This window comes from Octopus sinensis, unplaced genomic scaffold, assembly GCF_006345805.1.
Source record: "Octopus sinensis unplaced genomic scaffold, ASM634580v1 Contig09815, whole genome shotgun sequence".
Lineage (NCBI taxonomy): Eukaryota > Metazoa > Mollusca > Cephalopoda > Octopoda > Octopodidae > Octopus > Octopus sinensis.
Window position 1 is genome coordinate 2,888 of NW_021831956.1, and position 24,613 is coordinate 27,500.

Sequence of the window (24,613 nt, forward strand, 5' to 3'; positions counted from 1 at the left end):
AGGGATGTGAATGGAACAGGAAACAAGTGAATGCCATGGAATAGAAAAAAAGGTGAACTAAATCCTAAAATTTGCGAATATATTTAGGTAATAGGGAAAAAAAGTATGTTTAATTTAAAATGTAATTTCCATTTTTAAAAGAAAGAAAATTTTGGAATACCTGTTTCTTATAGTTGAACGTCCGCGTGTATTTATGGAGAGAAGAGGTCGGTTTGTTCCTGCTGTGGGCGAGAATTTGTTTATTTTAATTTGGCTGACATCCATCTCGATAATGTGTTTCTTTAAGTAGCCTAGGGTTGAAAGCACGAATCCCAATAAAACCGCTGACAAAATGAAATCGATTTTCTGTCCCAACTGAAATATGCATGCCAGGTGATCGTCCTGTTTTCTGGAAGAATTATGTTGCTGAAGAAAATATGCACCAGAACAATGAAGAAATCGTCTCTAAACGGAAAGTGAACATTTTTCTTATAAATATCCAAAGGAAACTTGAAGTTGACAGCTTCGATATCTACAGCCACAATGGTCTTCCTTGACCAGATACAAGAACTGTTGAAGTAGCTAATATTCCAATTGGGCTTAGAGAAGAAACCATTTTTAAGGCAAAAAAAAAAGTATTAATAAACTTCTGCCAACTTTAGACATTGAACAACGACTAGATTTTGATAAAGCTATCAGGTCCATAAATAGTAAAAGACGGATGAATTCTGTTCTTAAATGCAAATGGTGGCACAGGGAAAACCTATGTGATCAACATCATACTTGATAGTTGCTACTGCCACGTCTGCTATTGCAACCACTTTGCTTCTGAAAGGGAGAGTTCTTCATTCTATGTCCAGGATTATTCTCAGTGAGACTACAAAATCAACATTAAGACTCACAAAGAGAGATGCCACAAGAGATATTGTGCCTCAATCTGGTCTCTTAGTTATCGATGGGACCAGGATGGGGCCTAAGCATCTCTGTGAGTGCCTTGAAACGGGATTGCATGATGTGTGAGACTGTAACAAACCTGTTTATGAATTTACTATATTACTGTCTGGTGATAGAAGACAAATTCTTGCAGTTATGTCATCTTGGGAGATTATAATTTGTTGATGCAGATCTTTTCTTGATGATTGAGTAGAAATAGTGAGGATAGGAACCAATCTAAGACTTCTTACAAAAGGTCATTCTGATGAAAAAGAGTCTGTTAATCACCATTTCGATGTTGGAAATGGTGATATTTCTGTCGAACAAAGTCTAGGTGCATCCAAAATCAACCTGCTTTACAACTTTGGCCTGTCAAGTTTATGTGATGTTGTCTTGCAAATAATTTCACAGACCCCATGTGGCTTGCAAACAGACCCACTATTACTCCAACAAATGAAATATCACAATTTGTAAATGAATTCATGTTGACCAGGATCCCTGGTGAGGTAAAGATATGCAGAAGTTCAGATACAGTTGATAATGAAGCTCTGTACCTAATCAAATTCATCAACAAGCTCATAAAATCAGAGTTTCCATGGACATATCCTCACACTAAAGACAAGAGGCTGCATTGGGTTATTGAAGAATTTAGATGTTAAACAAGACCATTGCAATGACACAGGCTACGTTATTATCTGCTTGCACAATCTTATTATTGTGGCTGAGGTTGCTTGTGGTCCTTCTACAGGATCAATCTCAGGGATTCCAAATGGGTCTCAAGGAATGGAGTTCCCATTCATAGTTACCATACAAACAATTTCCTGTGGAACCACTCTTTGCCTTCACATGCAACAAAGCACAGGGACAGACATTTAAACAAATTGGAATTTATCTTCCAACACAATTATTCTCACGTGACCAGCTGTAAGTTTCACTTTCTAGAGTTTGGATGAAGCCTAATGTAAAACTATTGGCAGAGAGAAATAGAAACTGTATATTTACTAACAATCGTGTCTACAAGGAGGTTCTATTTGACAGCAAAATATACATTTTAAGTAAGTTTCACAAAATGGAATTACACTTTTCTTTTTTGGGAAAATTTCACAGGATATTTAAACTGTTTATATAACAATGGAAGTATTTAGGGAGATGCCGGGGCTTACAACAACAACACCAACAACAAATGAAATTTCAATCTTTATTTCCAAAGTTAATCTCCAACAAAAAGGGAGCTAAACAAATAAAGAGATCTCCATGTGGTAAATAGATCTGCTAGAATTAGTAGCCGAATCCTACTCCATTCATCACTTATCATCTTAAAGAATGACACATTAGACAAGGAAAACATGATGGTCCTGGATGGAAGGCATTTAATCATATGCCTGTGTGTGGTGAAGGTAGATTTGGGGTTAAACAACAGCAATATTTACAAGAAATTCAACTGAAGTCTGATAATAAACATTCAAGCGCCGTGAAACATTCCGTTTCTAAAAGAGCTTCTTTTAATGTTTGAGGTGTACGTTTCGCTGGATCGCAACCTCGAAACCATTTTAGAAGCATCTGAAAGCCTTGTTCCATAATGTTATAAGGATTGTCGTGCTTGATGATTTCCAGGTCATCTTGTGTAATTTCTAATTCCCTTCCTGCAAAAGATACAATAAAAAATAATTGCAAAAGCATTAAATGATAATATAAAACCTGTGAACAGTAAATTATAGATATGACAAAGAAATTATGTGAATAGACGAATGAGAAATACTGAAGAAACACGGAAAATAGAAGACATTGTTATCTGTTTCTAAAGATTTTGAGAAAAATAAGAAACAAGTTGAAATAAAAGCTGGAATTGGAGAAAACATTTAAAGATCGAATAAAATTGAAAGTTACACATGAGAAATCTTCTGGTAAACAACTGGCAGGAGAAGTGTTTGTGTGGGCAGCAGTATACGAAAAGCTCAAGAATCAACAAAGACTACCAATAGTTACACCATTTCATCTATCCATTCATTTTCTTTGCCCTCTCTTCATAGGAGGGTTATAAGGGTAGAGTCCTCAGGCACCTCCTTCATACGATTCTATCTAAAGTAAGCTTGATTAGAAATTCTGAGAGAATTTCCAAGCACAACCAATTGAACCTATGGGTATTATGCAACAATTTATTCTTGGTTTAGCCCCAGGTCTTCTGTCAGTTGGCTCAGCTCGATGAATCCCTCTTTTGATTCTTTCCTGAGACATTTTAATCACATGCCGGTAGTATTGGAGCAGCTGTGACCTCTCAATGCAGAGAAGCAGTCGTTTGACCTGGAGAGACACCCAAATTTCGAAGCTGCACGCGTTACTCCAGAGACTCCTCAGAGGAACTCAATTTCAGTCGTTTTGATAACATCCCATATTCAAAGACTGAAATAGTCACCTGTGATGTGGTCCCTCCTATGATTAGTAAATAATAAAAGATTATCAAAATTCAGAAATATCTCGAAAGTGGGATATGACTTCAACGGCACAAAGTAAAAATATAACACTGTTAGGTACATATCACATATTATAGAAGATACCAGCTGAAAAGTTAGTTTTGAAATACTGACTCCTAAAAAGGAATTCCTTCACTGGTTGAAGGCCACAATTTCAAAAGATACTCATACAGGAGAGGCCCAAGAGTAAACAAAGCAATGAGAAAGGTTTTAGTTTGTAAGCAATAACAGAACATCTACACCATACACTTACAACACTTGGGTCCTGAAAGAATCCCTGCATCCTCAAACATCTACATCATCTGGAAAGTTATCACAATTTATATGCAGGGGAGAGAAAAGGGGTTAATAGGAATTCTATATGGTTTATCTAATGTACGCAATAGGTGCAGTGGTATCACAGGCAAGTTTACAGGGAGGACGGGTTAGGGTTGGGGAAGGACTTTTTAAGTAGCAGATACACGGGATTAGTTTGTAGTAAGAACAAGTATGAAAGACATATAGTTTCTCTAACCTAAGAGACATAATTAGAAGTGGGTGGGTGGGGGTCTATTCTCAAAGTGCAGTACTTTGAGGAAAAATGGGATGGAAAATGTACAGGGAACTGTTATGTCTACTGGCAACTAAGGGATTCCGTCTCCAAATGAAGGAGAGATTGCATGAGGCGTATTTGTAAAGTGCAATGTTGTATTTAATGTAGAGGATGCATGAAAACTGGCAAGAAATGAGGTGAGCATACATCACTAGAAGTGTAATGTTAATGTGTTGAAAACCTGGGGTTAGGGAAAACTGGGTCCCAGAAGAATCTGTGATAGTGCACAATATAGTATAGATTTAGAATGGATATGGTAAATGAAATTTGGATAAAGAAGTGCCTGGAATTCAAGTGAAAGAAAACAAGCGATTAAACCTGACAAACAACCACAACGACTGTGGGAGAAGTCATCTGACACATACAAACTTGGAGAAATGAACGTAATATGCTGATTATATTGGACTGGTGTTAATGGATTGATTTTTACCTCAGTATATGACTGGTACATTTTGTATGACTGCCAGAGAGATAACAAATTGGCAATGTCACAGATGATGTCCTCTCTTAATTTAGATAAATCATTTCTATCAGCTGACTGAGGGGATAATGTTACGACCTCTTGAGTCAGGGGTGAAAGGTTCAAATCTAGTCCCCCAACACAGCTCAATGTCCTGGTAAAGACATCTCTCTTCTGGTTCAGTCTACGAACCACGATAGGGAGGTAAAGATATTGCTGTAAATAATAGGAATATTGTATAAATGATATTTTATGTTGTTAAACTTTCAGACAAGAGGAAATGGGATACTGTGATGTTCATGCCTTTCCAGTAAAGGAGAGTGAAATGATTTCAATTGATAAACAAAATCAAGTTGAGTTTGAATTTTCGGATGAAACGTGAGTTTCATTAATTTACAATACTGAGTTCAATCCAGCCATGGACACAGGCAGCAATGGGGGACTGTTTTCTATAGAGACTGGCACTATATATTGACCAGGGACTAAAGAACTACAATCAAAGAGAACACAGCATGTCACACATAATGCAAACTCTCGTGTTTAAAAAGGTTGCTTTCGATAATGTGGTCCTCTTCATCCAAGAGAAAGAAGGATGTTACATCTGGAAACCTTCCCTCTTAACTCTGCCAGATTAAAACAGATATCTGCCTCAGCAACAACAACAATAACAACCAATCTGTGAACTTTCCAAAAACGTAAACAAACAAAAACATTGTCATTAACTCACCTGTTTACTCTTTAACACCATTATTCTTGAGTCCCCTTTTACAAACGACAATATTAACTCGACTGTATCTTCTAATTCAAATATTTTACACCTGTGCTGACCTCGGTGGATATTTTATGAAATTTCAGTGATATCTTTACTATATAGCTAAACTTTCAATTGGAAACTAGGAATGGAATCTGTTCTCAGTCAAAAGTTTAACTGAAAGCAAAATTTATAGAAATCAATTAGGTATTTTATACTCACCAAGTTGCTGCCATTTACCCGCCAACTTTTTGGACACCCGATGTAGATGCTTCACCTCTAGCGTTAGTATATCTGAAATAAATGTTTCCACATTTTACATTTCATAGTATAATTTCCCTATCTCTGTTAATGGTTTATATCTTATTATTGTAAGACATTCCTATCATCAATGGCCAACTGCTGACCACTATAGGTTTCGTCGACAGTTTTATACTTTCTACAGTGGTCCTATATAATGGCTCAATATTTAGGTCCATAACAAAATAGACTGATCTTCCTAAACCTCCTTTTTCTATTAAGACAACCTTCTTGATCTATCAATGTTGCATTCATCTCATTTAATTATCACATGTTAACACCTTTTATTTCTTTTCTTTTTTTATATCTGTGCTAAACCTATGAGATAGCACTGTTCCCTCATCAGTAGACTTCAGTAATCCAGTGGTAACCAAGTTGGTCATAAATGCTCTTGACACAAACTCATATCATACCACTTGAAGCAGGATCAACACACACCTGTTTTCTTTGTTTTAACCTTTAATTTTATCTATGCAACTCACAGTTCACCAGAATTTCATCTGATTCATAAAATATTTTAAGACTCCTTAATGAAACAGTTTTCATTCCAGATGAGCAATGATTATTTTTACAGAGGTGAAACAGAAAGTGATAACAAGTGTCCTAAAACACTGTATACTTGCACAAAACATCTTTAACAACATGCAAATGTTTATACACAGATTATTGCAAAAGAAAAATATTTGAAAAGGTACAAAAGAAGTGATATTCAAGAATATATAAACAAGATGGTGATATAGATCAAACTTCAAGCACCAAATCTTGTTTTTGCCCAGAAGTTTTGACTTGGCAAATGCTTATTGCCCATCCTCGGTTTCTGCAATGACATCAATGCCTCTACTCTTATTAGACAATGTGGGATTGTAGCATCGTCCTCAAATTATTTTTTTACTTTTGGCATAGTTTCTCCTACTATTTTGAACGTTACCTGTTTCTGTTGACCTTTGACATATGTCAGACTGCATCAAGTATTTGCTTAGACAGCATTCTAGACCGAGTAATTAGTCCAACCAGTCTATCCAGAACTAATTGCATAAACATTTGATCTCTTCTTCTTATTTTTATGTCATCCATAAATGCCTTCTTAAGTGATTTCCCTTGAGTAATTTCTTCTGATAAATCTGCTAATCCCCATAAAAGCATCCCCATAACAAGCAAAACCAAGTAACGGATATTGTGCAATCTACAGCTATTCTAGTTCCAATGTTGGGCACATGAAAATCTTTTTCTAGTGCTTTTGCCACATTAAAATGTACTCAGGAACCTTTATAAAGTGGTTGGTGTTAAGAAAGGCATACTACCATAGAAAAGGTGGAATGTTTCAGGGAGATGTGTTTCTCAAGCAATCGAGGTGGACAGTAATTCTGAATAAGGACATGGATAGTGACTACCCAGCCAATTCGATAATGAAGACACTATAATCGATTGCATTGTATCTTGCACCCAATCTTGAGGAGAGAGAAAGAGAGCAATTGTCTCAGCAGCAGACCAAAGTCTCCTACTGGGATAAACACAACGTTTAGGGGATGTAATGATAGATTTACTATCAGTGAAAAAAAGAGAGTGTGTTCACACTTGTAACAATTTTCAACTTAGTCACCTTGTTAAAAAAGACCGACAACAACAACAACAACAACAACAATTAGGAAACTTATTAAATTGTACAACAAACAAGCTCTCTCATTATCTCATCTGGTTTTACCTTTAAACGACAAATTGTTTTCCTTTATTCCAAAGAGAATATGAAGTCTGTTGTGTTTTCTAATTTAGCCATTTTACCAACAGCGCCAACACTGCTGGACATTTTATTAAATTTCAAATCAGTAATATCAATGGACTTGTAAATGCATCCATAGTAAGAGAGAGAGAGAGAGAGAGGAGAGAGAGAGAGAGAGAGAGAGAGAGAGAGAGAGAGAAATGACAATATGGCAAATATTCCTCTTAAGGGGAGCGAACCGCTTCTCAGTCATTCACACAAATTATGTAGTTTAGGTGGAGGTAAAATTTGTAGAAGTCAATTAGATATAGTTATTTTATACTCACCAAGTGGCTGAGCCTCTGTCTGGGATGCATTGTCTTCAACCTTTGGATGCACTGAAATAAACATTTCCAAGTTTTATACTTCACAGTAAAACTTCTTTAACTTTATGTATAATTCTGTATTTTATTATTGTGAGACATTCATGTAATCAATGGTCAACTGGTGAGTAATATGGCTTTGGTCAGCATTTTTATACTCTCTACCATGGGACCGTGTAATAACCCAATATATAGGTCTACAACTAAATAGACTGACCTTCCTCAATCTCCGCTCACTATTAAGACATCCTACATAATCTAACAATATTGCACTTCTCTCATTTAATAATCACTTGTTAACACTGCTAATCTCTTTCTTATATTTAATCTAATCTATGACATGATTGTCCTCTCATCTCTAGACTTCACTAATCAACATTCTTCTCGTTTTCTACTTAATTCCTTGACAACCAAATTGGTCCTCAAAAGTCGGACCATGACACATCGTTTCAGGTAGGATAGACATAACCCCGCTCTCTTTTTAAAGGTCACTGTTGGCAATCTTTAATTTTAACTGACCACATCACACTTCCCCAGAATATCATCTGATTAAGGAAATATTTGAAAATATTTCAATGTCATTCATTTTCCTTAATAAGCGACGTTTTTCAGGTGAGCAATGATTAGTTCTACAACGGTGGAGAGGTAAGCGATAACAGGTATCCTGAAACACTGTACTTTTGTACAAAACCTACTTAACTACAAAATAACTGTTCATGTACACATTATTACAAAGGGGTTATATCCAAATTGAGAACTAACAATTTATTCGGAAGAATATATAAACAAAATCGAACTGGAAACATGAAATTTTGCATTTTTTTAGTAGTTTTGAATTATCAGTTGTTTTCTGTCCATCTTCAGCTTTGCCATGGTCTCACTACCCCAGTATGTATCAGTCAACAAGATAACGTACCACCAAATTTAACTTTTGGTTTGTCTTTAACTTTTGGCATGAGTTCTCCTGCCGTTCGTAACTTCCCTTGCTCCAGCTGACCTCTCACAAATTATAGACTGCAATACTTATTTGTTTGAAACCACATTCTTGACTAAGTACTAACTCTATGGAGTCTACTAACCAAAACTATTTGCATATCCTTTTAGTCTCTTGTTAGTATTGTTATGTCAGCCATGAATATCTTTCCGTTGAGCAATTTCTTCTGGACATTCTGTTAATCTAATTAGCATAACTATAAAGATCACCAACCAACTGATATTGCGCAACATTCAGCTATTCCAGATCCAGAACCTGGCAGTCTTTTGTGAAATTTTATCCTATAAAACACATTTTGAAACTGTTATAGCATCTCATCATCAGATCCTTAATCTCCTCCCATTTATGAAAGAAATTCCTTGTTTCCATCAACAATGTGTGTGGTACAGAACAATAAGCATTAGCCAGATGAAGCCATACTACATCCGAATCTCTTTTATTCTTCTTTGCTTTTTATATGGCATCCCAGATTTAAAATGCATGTTCTACACACACAGACATTCTCCGAATTCTAGTCTTCTGGACATTTTCAGTCATATAACCATTATTTTGCTGACATGTAGCTGATTTCATGGCAAGTACACCCATGTAAATCTAGCCATTCAAGATTGAAATCGGCTTCAATTGGCCACTTAGTTCTGCATTAACTTACTTTGATGAATACAATCCTTTTGTCTTGCATCATTCATCAGTCAGTCCACCTTTATCCCACAACTCCCTAAATAGTAATTAATGCTTATAACACCTGGGCACAACATTTGTACACGTTCTATGGTACACAATCACCTCCCGTTGCAATCTCGGTTCTTGCCTTCTTCACTAAGCTTTATACTTGTTTCTTGCTGAAATCGCAAAGCTGAAATGTTTGATTACTGGTTTCATTGGACATTTCAAACCAAACATGAGCAGGAATGTTAGTACCGTATGAAGGGTTCTTAAGGAGCTGCAATTTAAAGTGTTCACTATCCTTTCTTCTTTCAACCCGTCCGATGTCTCTTTGAATGTATTTGATTGTATTGTATCATACAGCCTCTATGAAGTTTGAAAAAAGGGAAAGAGACAACGGTTTTCTGAGCAGCAAACCAACGTCTTCCACTTGAATAAATACAATGTTTATTGGATGCAATGATATATTTATTATCAGTGAAAAGCGACAGGGTGTTCATATTTGGAACGCATTTCATTGTAAGTCTGCCAGATTATGAGAGATATCAGCTAAAATAACAACAATAACTTGTCAGTAAACATTTAAAATGTATAAAACAAACAAAACCTTTGTCATTACCTCACCTGTTAAACCACAACATATATAATTTGGCTGTTCCAAAAGAGAACCTGAAATCTATTTCGCTTCTAATTTATCCATTTCACCAACCGTGCTAACCTGATTGGATACTTTATTAAATGTCAATAATATCGATATGTTTAATATGATTAGTTTACTGCTAAAACCTCCCATTCAAAAGTAAGAATGGAAGCTGATCTTTATCATTCTGATATCAAAATAGTTCAGCAGGGGATAAACCTTACAGAAATCAATCAAGTGCTGTCATTTTATACTCACCAACAGGTTCTTCCTGTGTCTGTGTTTCTTTGTCTTTGAATGTTCGATTCTCTGAAATAAATATTTCCAAGTTTCAAACTATATAGAAAAATGTCTTTATATTTATTAATAATCTATATTTTATTATCAGAGATTACTGTGATCGATGATCAACTGTTGATGACAATGATTTTGGTTAGAATGTTTATAGTTTGAACAGGATTACCATGTAATAGTTTAATATTTACAGTCTTCCAAAATGTCTTTTATCTCTTGAGACATTCTACATAATCTAACAACTGTGTCATTATTTCATTTAATTATCACTTGATAACACCATTCTTTTATTAGGTTTGTCTTTCCTGTCTCATATCTGCACTAAACATATGACGTGAAATTGTGCCCTCACTTCTGCCCTTCTCTAACCAACATTATTCTCATCTTTGCTTAATTCCGATGGCAACCAGTTTGGTCATCAATGATCTTACCATAAACACATGGCAGACACTTCACGTAGAATAAACCTGCTCACTTGATCTCCTTGTTAAACATTTTCATTCGTGTATCCAACATATTTTCAGGATTTTAACTTCGAAATATTTTAATCAGATGCTGCCTGCTCCTCACCTAAAAGAGTGAAATTGTTATCGGCTGATATTCTTTTCATTAGAAGATCAGATCTTGAAGAAACAATGAAGCAGTGATGGGATCGTGTGCCAATTAATTTCACTGTTCTACTGTTTTCGTTTCGGACGTAAAAGAACATTATTCCTGGAATGCTTGCACATACTCAGCAATACACCTTGGAATCCGTGAGAAAATGTCTTTCTGTGGCTACTTGTTGACTTTTTTGCACATGACATGGAGAAAAATGCCACTCTGCTGCAAGTCCTTGATCATTCTGATGATGACAGAGATTTGTTTGGTGTCTCTAGTTCTTGTATTGGTCGTAGGCACCATCACTGAAGTACAGGAGATGGTTTATGAATGGAAGTTCTGTCTTTATATGCGATATCACTCTCGAAATAAAAGCATGCACAATGGTGTTGTCATGTTTCAAACAATCAGATATGACACAGACTGGAGTGCATTGTGGGTTTGAACCAGTCTTATAGTAGATCGCGAATGGATGAATATTTGCCTGGGATTTGTTCCGATGAAACCCTTGCAGGGCGTCCTGTACTACAAAGCTATAATTTTCTGTAAAGTCCAACAATACTATTGCTTCACTTGATGTCAGGTCATCTTTTTGATGATTAAGGAAATAAGATCGGGCCTCTGCTATGAAATGATGTTGTTGTGGAGATTCAAACACACTTTCAGCGGTTTGAATGAAGGCATTCACTGGGGAAGTGAGTCATAAAGGAGCTGACCAGTCCACATGTGCCAACTGTTTGTGCGTTAATAAACCTCCAAGTGAATAAAATACGTCTAATAAACGTTGTTCAAAAGGACAGGACTCACATAGGAGCAACATACAATCTCGATTGCTCACGGAAGAGACCATTTTGCCAAGCAAGTCTCTGTAGTCGTGACTACCAGGAATGGCAGCGGCGATACGTTTTGCATGTTGGTGATTCTCACAGACACATACTGAATGCGTGCCTGAGGTAGTAACTGGATCACACAGCATTTTGGTTGCAAGTCACAAAGAAGCGAATATTCCTCCGACTCATACAATTGTATTATCCGTTCATTTCAGTTGCAATTCATAAAACTTTCAAAACTCTACCTTATTATATTCAGCGTTTTCCTTGTATTCCACACAAAACTTCTGAAGATTCACAAGCAATGGCTATTTTAGTCGGTGGACTTGTAATCCGTTCTCAATTACAGTAACAATTTCCTTTTTAGCTGGACAAACACGTGAATATTCCTCCGATTCTGACGTCCCGGGACGTACCTTTCCTTGGGTCAGGATGAACCAAAATAGCCTCTTCTTTGCTCAGTTGCTGTGATTTCCGCACCATATGATCACTTAAATCAAAGGTTCCAGTAAATTATTTCCGTGACCAAATTACTGGCACAAAGGTTAATAATGCGCATTGGTGCCTCTTCGAAATTTATATTTAATGTCGCCAAAATACGGAGTAAAATAGAATGCAAAATGCTTACCATACATTTCTGTATTGATGGATGTAAATATTTTGGATTTAGAGGACTATTGCGCATACACACCAAGAGTGTGCGGGTGAATTCACTTGGGGGCTTTCTCAATCTAAGCGTATCTCCCAAGATCCCGGTGTCCTGTTATTGCCATTGTGAGGCCAATGTTTGAAGGTCATACTTCATCACCTCATCCCATGTCTTCCTGGGTCTACCTCTTCTACAGGTTCCTTCTACCGTGAGGGAGTGGCACTTCATCACACAGCTGTCTTCATTCATACGTAACACATGACCATACCAGCACAGTCGCCTCACACGTACACCACATTTGATGCTTCTTATGCCCAACTTTGTCGTGATTGCACACTGACATTACACATCCAGCGGATCATACTAACTTCATTTCTTTCAAGCCTACGCATGTTCTCAGCATCCATGGCCCATGTTTCCCTGCCCTGTAACATGGCTGTTCGCACACATGCATCATGCAGTCTACCTTTCACCCTGAGTGATAGACCTTTAGTTGCCAGCAGAGGTAGGAGCTCCCTGAACTTTGCCCAGGCTATTCTTACTCTAGTCTCTACACACGCAGAGCAATCACACTCACTACAGACTTGAACCCCTAGGTAGCAGAAGCTATTAACTACTTCTAGTTTCTTCCCCTGGCATGTGATGGAATCTGTTTTCTGTACACTTTCAGTGTTTATTGCCCCAGAGCAGCTGCCACACACAAAAACTATTTTCCCGGTTAACTTTCTTTGATATTGCGGCACCTTTTATGTGTCCATAGCTTCCTCCGGGTACATCGTGTGGAGTTTCTACCCTCTCCATTTTTACAGATAGAGCAGGGCCATCTACCTGAAATGGGTTGTGATTTGACAGCCTTCCTACTAACAAGGACTTTGGTTTTGACTAGGGTTTTGACTAAGGCCCTTCAATTCTAGACTTTGCTCCCACACCCTTAACTTTGTCTCTAGTTCTGGCAGTGACTTGTCTGTAAGAGCAAGGTCATCAGCATAAAGAGGCTCCCAGGGGCAGAGTGCCTTGAATTCCTCTTTTATTGTCTGGAGGACTATAATGAATAGGAAAGGGCTGAGGACGGATCCTGGGTGAACCCTGATGTGTATTTGTAAAATGGAATGTTTCACAGAGTATAGAGGATGTATGAAAACTGTTAAGAAATGAAGTGAGCATACTTCAGAAGAAGTGTAATATTAATGTGCTGAAGTCCCGGAGCAGAGATGAGCTGGAAGCAAAACTAGGGTTTAGAAGATTCAGAGATAGCGCACAAGAGACGAGATGGCATAGAAATGGGAGGAGTATGGAGGATTTAAAAAATCAGGATAAAGAAGTGCCAGAAGATCCAAATTGAAGGAAATAAGAAGTTGAACCTGACAAAGGATAACAACAGCTGTGGGAGTAGTCTAATTTGAATGCAACAATCAAGTCAGAACTAAAACCACAGGCGAAACACTCAGAAAATTGTGCCTCTTTTAGTTTTAATATCATCTAAAATCTAACAAGTGTGAGAAAAACAATTACTTTATGGATGGTAAATGTTGTTCAAACAATGTAATAAGTGTATATTATATATAGTTACAAACAAGGATTTGTGAGATCAAGTCACACAGGGAACTCATATTTAATTCCTATCTTTATATTTTATGTCAACACCAATATTTTGTTTAAATGTGAATATATGTTCACCGTTCAATACTAAATTTAATATTTAATCAACGTTAATGATCATTATACGTATAATCTTAGAGATTTGATTTTTAATTCTTTTAATTTATAACAATGTTATTCTGTGGTTTGTTGCCAGTTCCGCCTGCCTGGTTCCCTGTCCCGGGGGAAAGTAAAAAGCACCCACCACACTCTCGGAGTGGTTGGCGTTAGGAATGGCATACATATGTGGAAACCTTGCCAGATCACATTGGAGCCTGACGCAGCCTACTGCCTTGCCAGTGAAATCGTCCGACCCATGCTACTATAAAAACGGACGTTAAACGATGATGATGATGATGATGATGATAATGATGATGATGATGATGATGAGTTCCGTGACCAAATGACAAAATTAACTCTATTGTGTCTTCTAATTTGAACATTATTACCAACAGCATTAACCTCAATGGGTATTTCATAAACTCATAGTAAATCGATATCTTTAATTCAATTATTATACAGATAATCGTTCAATTGGAAAATAGGAATGGAAGCTGTTTTCAGTTATTCTTTCAAGCACAATATAGTCGGGGGAAGTAAACCTTACAGAAATCAATTGGGAACTATTATTTTATACTCACCAGTTTCCTGAGATGCAACCTCTAATTCCTGACATGTAGCCTCTGTTTGTACACACCTGTCTTCAAACTTTCGAGCCTCTGAAATAAATATTTCCAAGTTTTACATTTAATAATAAAATATCTGTTTCTTTATTTTATTAAACTATATTGTTATTGCGAGTCATTCAATTCCTGTCGTTACTGGTCAAATGTTGACCATTATGGTTTTGGTCAATATTTCTGTGCTTTCTACAGTGGCCCCATGTAATAGCCCAATATGTCCACAATAAAACAGACTAACATTTCTAAATCCCCCCTCTCTCTCTCTAAAAACACATTAAATATTCTAACAATGTTGCAATTATCTCATTTAATTAACACTTGATGACAGTTTTCTCTTAGCATTGTCTTTCTTTTCTTATAACTGTGCCAAATCTATGGCATGGCACAGTCCTCTCATCTCTAGAATTCACTAATCAACATTCCTCTCTAATTAAGTAAATCTGAGGCCATTAAGACATGTTCTTTATGTGCATACCCTCCACCCCGCACACAATCTGTCCCCTAAAAAACATCTCCACAAGCCAAATTCCATACACCCTTCTCCAACATGATCCCTAACAAGATATAAAATGTAAGGTGAGGGTACACGATGTCCATACGACAAAATAAGTTTACATTTCAGACATACAAATGTAAGAGAGTTAATGAATTATAGCTTATTAATTATCATGATAATTGGGTATATATGTAATACAATGGCACTGTGCTTGACGGTGCAATACTAGATATCAATATAGATTGTATATAATCTGAGTAAAGAACATATAACCTTCATTACTATGAATATGATTGTGTCTCAGCACAGCTAATATTATGGTAGTTCCATGAGCAAACGAAGAAAGATATAACCAAGTCCACTGCCAAATACTAATGATTAATTCACTTCTTGGTCAAATAACAATGACTATCTTTCATTAAATAATTTGAACGCAACAATCAAGACCAAAGGGTGAAACACTCAGAAAACTGTGCCTCTTTTAGCATTAATATCATCTAAAATCTAACAAGTGTGAGAAAAAGAATGACTATATGGATGGTAAATGTTGTTCAAACAATGTAATAAGTGTATATTATATATAGTTACAAACAGAGATTTGTGTATTCAAGTCATATTCAATTTCTGTTTCTATATTTTGTATAAGCACCAATATTTTATTTAAATATAAACAGATGTTCACGGTTCAATATTTAATTTAACATTTAATAAAATTAAAATTAAGTTCATGATGAATATTTTTATACAGAGTTAATATTTAATTATAATTTTCTAATTTGCAACTACAAAATGTATTCTAACCAGAGACATTCAGGGTACACAACCCCAGAAAATACAACATATTACGACAGACATCTGGCTACATAACAACATCAAGAATAACCTATCAGAAAACTTACGAAAAATCTTAGTAGAAAAACAACCAATTATCTTATTAACTCACGAGTTTACACCTAAAAAAATACATTATAGTTCCCTCTTCCAGAAGACAATATTAACTCTATTGTGGCATTTAATTTATCCATTTGACCAAACATGTTAACCATGACTTTATGAAATTTCAGTAATATTTTTAATACAATTACTTTAGAGCTAACCTTTCAAATGGAAATTAGAAATGGGATTTGTTCTCCACCATTCTAATACGCAAAATAGCTGAGGTGAATGTAAAATCTATAGAAATTAATTAAGATCTCTAATTTTAAACTCATCAACTGTCTCTGCCACAGTCTGCACTCCCTTCTCATCAAACTTTGGACTCTCTGAAATATGTGTTTGCAAGTTTTATATTTATTTATAGCACAATTTCTTCATATTTATTAATAATCTATATTTTATTATTGAGAGACATTCATATCATCATTATGATCACCAGCGATCATAATGCTTTTGGTCAATATTTTTATACTTTCAACAGTGGACCCATGTAATAGCCAATATTTAGCTCCAAAACGAACTCTTGTTGACATTTGCAAATTTCCTCTCTCTGTTAAGATATCCTACATAATCTAACAATGCTATAATTATATCACTTAATTATCACCTAATAACAGTTTATCTGTAGGATTTGGTTTCCTTGCTTATATCTATGCCAAATCTATTGCATTTTCAAAACCCTGATCTTCACTAACAACCTGTTTGATTCCAGTGTCAACAAATTTAGTCATCAAAGATATAACAACAAACACATGTCACAACCACTTCAAGAAGGAGAAACATACACCTAATCTCTTTGTTAAACATTGTTGCTGATAATCTTTAATTTTAACTTCACAGTCCAACAGAATGCCATCTTATTCAGGATATATTTGAAGGTTTCATGATCTGGTTGGAACGTGACACTCAAGTCAGAACCAAAACCAAACTTTGAGCGATGAACAAGAATGTGTCTCTGTTAGCCTTGGTATCACCCAAAGACCAACACAGCAACATGGAGTTGTGTGTTGAAGTCTCAAACACTGGTGACACATACTTTTACTCCTTTATAATATTCTACTAATTTTAATACTTTACCAAAGATGACACTGATGTCCTTGTAAGTACTGTTGTATTTACTTATCTTCTAATAACTCATAATTAATCATAGAGTTGATGGAGATTTATTGATACTTCAGTTACTCATTAATTATTTGCAGAATCCTCCATTATCTTTATGTTGCAGACTACAACCCTCTTGAAGTGTGACATGTTTCCTACTTGGATAAGGTCAATGTTTAGTGGATGTAGTGTGAGAGATATACTATTACAGAGAACAGACACTAGGAACACCTTTTATCATAAATCTGCCAGATTATGTCAGACCTCTGTCTACATAACAACATGAAGTATATCATTCTATACAATAAGGGCAATGGGACAAGCAGGACAAACAGACAGATCAGCAAAGGAAATTCTTACCAACTCGACCTCTGCTTGTTACAGGTTTCAAACACCTCAGGCATCGTTTAAGTGGAACTTTTGAACATTCTTCACATGTCAGAAGGTGTTCACAGGGATGAACTTTTGTTGTGGCCTCTTTATTTCTGCACAACAAACATCTGTGGACAAAACAGAAACATCCAATCAATAACATTCATTTATAACAAATATTATATTATTTACATGTTCGGAATAGAGAGTATTATAAGATACATCAGTAACTACCAAGAGTACAGCAGAAACTCTTCTTTAAACATTTACATACATTCAGCATTTTGTGTAGTTAAATGACGCAGAAACACACACACACTCATACAAGTATACACACTCATGCATACATACATTGATAAATGTTTGTCTTGACCCTGATACATCATAGAAATTGGTTGACACACAGTGAACTGCATATATTCCAGAAATATATTTCACTTCTAACGTCGAACTCATTTCTTCTGAACAAATATATCTACACAGGTTTCTTTATAGACACATACTTTATTATATGCACTTTATTATATACATCCCTCCCGTCTCCACAGATTAACAGATGAGGTGTCCAGTACTGAGCAGTGGCAGGAATAGCCCGAAACCAGACCTAGTCTTCTGGTCCTGTTGCTATAAGATGGTAGGGGCTTGATCCCCTGCTCGCAATTAATCGGATGCCCCTCTGCATCGTTAACTATCTAGAGGAGGTGTTCTCTTGGGATTAAACATTCACAGTAGCGTCCATTCGAACAGATACTCATGTTGGCGTGCCTACAAATATTACTTATATATATTTTCGTGCAACCCGTGCTAGCACGGAAAACGGATGTTAAACGATATGATGATGATGATATGATATATATATCATATATATAATATAATATATATATATATATATATATATATATATATATATATATATATATATATATATATGCATGATAGGTTCGGCCAGTATTAGCGCAGGTCATGTTTAACGTAATCCCACTACCGGGCAAATCAGGATACGGACATGACCCACTCGAGGTGAGAGTTGCTGTTTACGGGGACATATCCTGGTGTTGGAGTTTTATCCGGGATTTCTTGAAGGATATTTCAAAATACTTCTTGAACTTTATGGCGGTCTTTTTCTGCTTTAATGTATTTTAGTGTAATGCTAAATGGAGCGGGGCCACTTGAGGTGAAATAATTTTGCCGTATTGTTGTTATGTGATGCGAGTTTGATTTATGTTGTGGGTAGATAATACGGGGTCTAGGCCTTGGGTATATCTTAAAGCTGATGCCAACATCATTTGGGCAATGCTGATGAGATATTTTCCACCATGATTTTGGGATGCTTTATTATATGTATCGTGCATGTAGTTCTAGTTTTCTGTCCCTTATTTTGCCCCTTTCCAATAATATCAGCTGCGCTCTGTAGACATATTATTATTATTATTATTATTATTATTATTATTATTATTATTATTATTATTATTAAAACATTCACATAAACGATTATTTGTAAAAGCAAAGAAAATCTTCCGAAGCTTGTCAATTGAAGAAAACAGATCAATATTTATACAGTCCAAAAATCAATATCTATAAACAATAACTGAATTTCAACAGACAAAGAAGTTTTGTATATTCACTGAGGGGGAAATGTGTCTGCTTCTTAAGTAGCTAATACAGAGAGATGTATGGCAAAGAAATTGCCAAATCTTATAAAATACGGGAGTCAAAGGCGACTAAAACACCTAGTAATGGTATATGTGTTACTTGAATTATTTACGTTTCCTGGCAGTTTTTTCTCTATGAAGATATGTGGCAATATTCCATCAGTATTTGCAGAAATATAATATATACACTGTTGGTGTGTGTTTGTAGGTTATTTTTCTACGAAATCATTCTTAATATTGACTGATTCGGGCATAGAAGAGTGAGAAAAAGATGTTGGTAGACAGATAAATTCCACTTAATCCTAAGTAACAGTTTCAAAATGGAATTCATTCACTTCATTATTTAGATCTATATTTTCCTATTGATCACAAATCTTTAAAATAGGGAACGAAGAGAGGTAGGTGTGGGTGGACAGTGAAGTATAACTGTTAACACTACGAATCATGTGAATGTAATCAAAATCGTGTTCTTTCTTTGATCTCCTGAGAACTGCATATTGTTTATTGTGTGGCCTTTGTCAAAAACACTAGCGACAGTATAATGTATTGGTAGAATTAAAACGAAATAAACATATAAACATGGTTATATACAAAATAGAAAATGTACTGGTTTATCTTTTCCATTGCCAGGAAATACTTACTGTGGTGGTGAAAATGTTTCTAATTTTTTTCTCAAATTTGGGTCCTTAATGAGATCGAATGGTGTGTTATATTTGTTGTTTCTATGGTGAAAGTCAGCTCCCTGGCTGGCGAGATATTTAGCAGCAACTACACCAGAGAGCATTTCATCCTTTTTCAGGTTAAGGGCAGTGCAGCACTACAAATAATGAAATATAAAATGATGACAATATTACACAAATATTCAAAATAAATGCCCCTAATTACACAAAAGTTCATCTAAATTTACTCATAGCTTGTTTATCCACTAATTAAAGCAATTACAAAGTATTGAGTTCCTACATATTCTTTGATTGAGTCCATTTCCTATTTTCATGTTTTTACTTTATTTTCAACACTGAGACACCCTCTAAATATATTGTCATTACATTGAGTAGGACAAACCGTATTGATTAACATCAAGCTTATTGATAATTAATGAGTAAATATTTACTTGTAAATCACAAATATCACAATATATTCAATAGAAAAGTCAGAAATAGGAAGAACAAACCAAAAAGAACCTATCTATATAATTGGTTTGATAAAGGCGACTATGTAGCCATAAGAAAGAGTATTGTATATATAAATATAACACAACATGAGAAGAAAGAACATAAGTTATATCAGAAACAAAAACACTTATAACATAACACAGTCAATACCACACAAACATAACCAAACATATCAATAATGTTTCCATAATTAAGCAAGAAGCATTTTTGAATGATGACGGTAAAGTAAAGGAAGCAGGAATTAGTGTCAAGTCAGAAGAGTAATGGAGGAGTATTTTTAATCACGGACAAGTGAATTTTGGAAGAGGCGACTTGCAATTCTACCAGATAGATGGAAGAGCATTGTAGAAAATGAAGGAGAATATGTTTTAGATTAACAGAAAAAAGTACTTTGTTTATCTTAATTTTGAAAAATATAAGAATTATAAAAAACTGCTTCATTTATGAGATGACAGCAAAAAGTCCAGTAGTATTAAAGTCCATACTGTTGATGACATCAGATAGCCGAATACAGTAAACGGGCTTTAAACAGCATTTTAGAAGATATATACTCAAACTCAAAATCATTACTTGTGTGTGTTTGTCTGTGTGAGTGTGTGTGTGTGTGTGTGTGTGTGTGTGTGTGTGTGTGTGTGTGTGGTGTGCCAAAGTACAGAACTTAAATACAGGAAATCTCACTAAGGACCATGCTTTATTGTATTCATTCTCTAGTGTCTTAACATTGAACAATGTTATGACATGTCGACAAGCAGTCAGTGGATGTCGTGTACAAGAAGTAGGACAGAGAGCGGTTTCACTCAGAATTCTTCATAGAATGGACTAGATGTATTTACCATGGCACCAGCACTATAAAGCTCAGACATCTCTTCTATCCTGCATCATTGTTAATTGAGAATAATATCTCCTCTATTAAATAGGCCACTTCTCCGTCACTATGTGATGGCTGTGTTTATATGGTCAACAACCGAGATGGGTCACCTCTCGACCGTGGTGAGATGACATCTTTGAGAGTGAAAGGAGATGGAATATTGTTTGTTACATAATATCACTCGGGTCATAAGGGAAGACTGGATCAGGAATGGTAATGGAGGATGGGGTTGATAGGGGAGAATTGATACATGACAAGCTAAGCTTGTCTGTCTGTCTGTCTCTCTCTCACACTCACACAAAGACTCACAAATGCACAAATTCACACAGACATACACACACACACACACACACACACACACACACTCACACATACAGACACATACAGACACACACACACACAGACACACACGCATGTATATACACAAACAATTTAAAAACTTACTTCGTTTAGTAAATCCATGGGTGCATCCTCGGAATTAAACACTTCTGTTTCCATGGCTAGGTGCAAACAGCTGTTACCTTCACCATCAACAGCATTTATGTTTGCACCCAGGGCTATTAACAGGTGTGTCATTCCGAGGTGACCCCGGGAAACGGCTTCAAGCAATGGTGTCATTTTCTTTTTGTTCTTAATATCCAACTGAACAGAACCCTTTGTGGAAGTAAAAATAGAAAATGAAAATTTACATGAAAATCAGGATGGATATCAATGTCTTCTACTGTATACTTGATCAAACTTATCATGTACATTTGATGTTTGTCCGTAAAATCAACCTTCGTAAGATCCTCTAGATGTTGCTATGAGAATGTGTTCTAGACAGGATAAAGATGTCCTAAATAGATTGTTTCAGCTTAATCTACCTTTCTTCCTAACTATAGTAAGTTTTAGGGGAGCTGAACACGAGTGAACACATGATTAACAGATCAAGACTAGTAAAGAAGAATTAAAATTTCTAAAGTATACTTTTGATGTTGCTATAATTAATAAGAGGTTCATAAAACTGTTGAGGTGGTTAGTGTCCACCACCATGAAATTAATGCACACACACATACACAGAGACACACACAAATATATATATATATATATATAGAGAGAGAGAGAGAGAGATTTATATACATTACTGTTGGATATATAAATATATATGTTGAATGAGGAATATGTAAAATGAAGTTCACGAGAAAATTTATTCATCACAACAATTGGTTTGGCCCATCTTGCATCGATTCCTTGTGGGTGGGAGAGATCTCGGTATCGCTTGGTATGTTGTTGTTGTCAAGCCAACAACCTCCTTGCAACAACATGCCAAGCGAAACCGAGAATATTTAGTGAGGTTTCTTCTGTAAAACAAGACACCAGATGAGATGCATATGCACCGGAGGATGCAACACATCCAATTGTACAGTATCCAACTCACAAGGGTCCGATGCAAAATGGGTCAATACTCCATTTCCCAATCCCCCATTTGTAATAAAACTCAAAAAACCGTGAAATTTCTGAGGTAGACTAAGTGACAATTATATCATAACGTGTGTGTGTAATTGTGTGTAGACATACATACATACATACATACATAATACACACACACATACACACACACACATATACATACATATATACATACATACATACATAAACTGTTCACAGTTGAGGGAATTAGCTGTCCAGCGGATGTTGACATAAAGTGAAATATAGAATATCTGGAAATAAACTGAATAATGACATACTTACGTTTATATGTTTTGTTTGTAGAAAAGATAAATCCGGAGAAGAAGCATACTCTAAGATGTAGAGCAGTGTATATTTTAAAACTGGGGAAGGCCGGTTTCCGGTATTACCCTTTTTTTCCGGTCCAAAAAGGATTTAGCTTCATGGCGTATCATTAGACCCCAAAACCTGTTGTCCTAAGACCTCTTCCAAATATGGAGGGTGGAAAAGCCTTTCACCTCATACGCCTAATCCCGTCCAATAGCTTTTCCAGCTGCATACGCGTGTATAGTTCGTTGGATGACGTGGGGATGTTATTGCTGGAGTATCCGAGGTCAAATTCTTTCATATTTATGGGAGACCCGTGGTTTCAGTGAATATGTAGAAATGCTTCAATGGTGAGATATTTAACAGAAACCACATGGTCACTGGGATAATCTCTTGCTAGGGAGCTGAAAAGGATCGTTTGCAGAAGAAGTAAATCCCAGGCTTTTCCCCTTCCATATTTTGAAGGGGTCTTAGGCCAACAGGGTCTTACGAAATGGTACAAAGCTAAACCCTTTATGAATGGGAAACCCTGGGTAATCCCATAAACCACCCCAATTTTTAATATACATACATACATACATATGTATATGTATATATATATATATATATAAGTGTATATGCATGTATGTATATTTACTGCTTCCTTTTTGATATCTTACTAAATCTCCTTCTCTCTTCTATAAAAAACTGTTTTGTAAATTATTGTCTTCCATACATTGATATTTTGAAAATAAAATTCTGTTCTTGTATATGTATATTGCATAGAAGAATGGATGTAAACATGATATTCTATGAACTGAGGTGCTTGTCATTTATACCTGTTTTACTTTGTAAATTGTACGATGGCACTGTATGATTTATAACCTATACACTAATGCAGACATGTAAAAGGATTTATCATACACAAAAATTTCTGTGAAACGATGTAAATGGAGAAAGAAATATATTCATCTTATAATTTCTTACTTTATATGTATATATATATGTGTATGTGTGTATAAATATATACATATTTCTACACATAGACACATACACACACACACATACAGACTTCATCGTGTGTGTATGTATGTATATATATATGAGTATTCATCTTGTATGTGTTTGCGTATACGTGTGTGTATGTGTTATATGTGTGTGTGAATGTCTTTTTGTCTTGACATCTGTGTGATAGTTGTAAATGAGTGCCACTGTCATATAAGCAGGGTCTATTATTTCCAACATTCTGCAGGATCATGTCTAGTTCTTGGCAAATGTTAGCTTCCTTAAAAAGAGGAGGAGAAGGTTGGCGATAGGGAGAGCATCCAGCTGCAGAAATTCTGCCTCAATATAATCTATCTGAGCCAAGCAAGCATGATAAAGTTGATTCTGTGTGTGTATATATATACATATATACATACATACACACATACATACATACATATTTATATATATATATATATAAATATATATATATATATATAAATATATATATATATATATATATAATATATATATATATATATATATATATATATATATATAAATGTATATATATATATATAAATGTATATAATATATAAATATATATATATATAATATATATATATATATATATATAAACAGAAATGGTGGTGCACACCCATACATATATACATGGTTGTAGTGTAAGAAGCTTTTTTCCCAGACATACACGGTTCCACGTTGAATCCCTGTGCATTGA

The 24,613-nt window shown here is 35.4% G+C and overlaps 1 protein-coding gene across 1 annotated transcript in view; it reads right to left on the reverse strand.

The window, feature by feature from the left end:
* Window positions 1-2,096: 2,096 nt before the first annotated feature.
* Window positions 2,097-24,613, reverse strand: part of LOC115228195 (E3 ubiquitin-protein ligase MIB1-like) — a 29,273-nt gene continuing 6,756 nt past the window's right edge. Inside the window, exons 5-12 of the mRNA XM_029798836.1 lie at window positions 21,601-21,810; window positions 19,758-19,933; window positions 17,453-17,592; window positions 14,518-14,595; window positions 10,124-10,174; window positions 7,530-7,580; window positions 5,409-5,480; window positions 2,097-2,555 (exon numbers count right to left, since the gene is read on the reverse strand). Of these exons, the coding sequence (XP_029654696.1) occupies window positions 2,350-2,555; window positions 5,409-5,480; window positions 7,530-7,580; window positions 10,124-10,174; window positions 14,518-14,595; window positions 17,453-17,592; window positions 19,758-19,933; window positions 21,601-21,810 (984 nt within the window). The 3' untranslated portion in view covers window positions 2,097-2,349. The remainder of the gene's footprint in view (window positions 2,556-5,408; window positions 5,481-7,529; window positions 7,581-10,123; window positions 10,175-14,517; window positions 14,596-17,452; window positions 17,593-19,757; window positions 19,934-21,600; window positions 21,811-24,613) is intronic.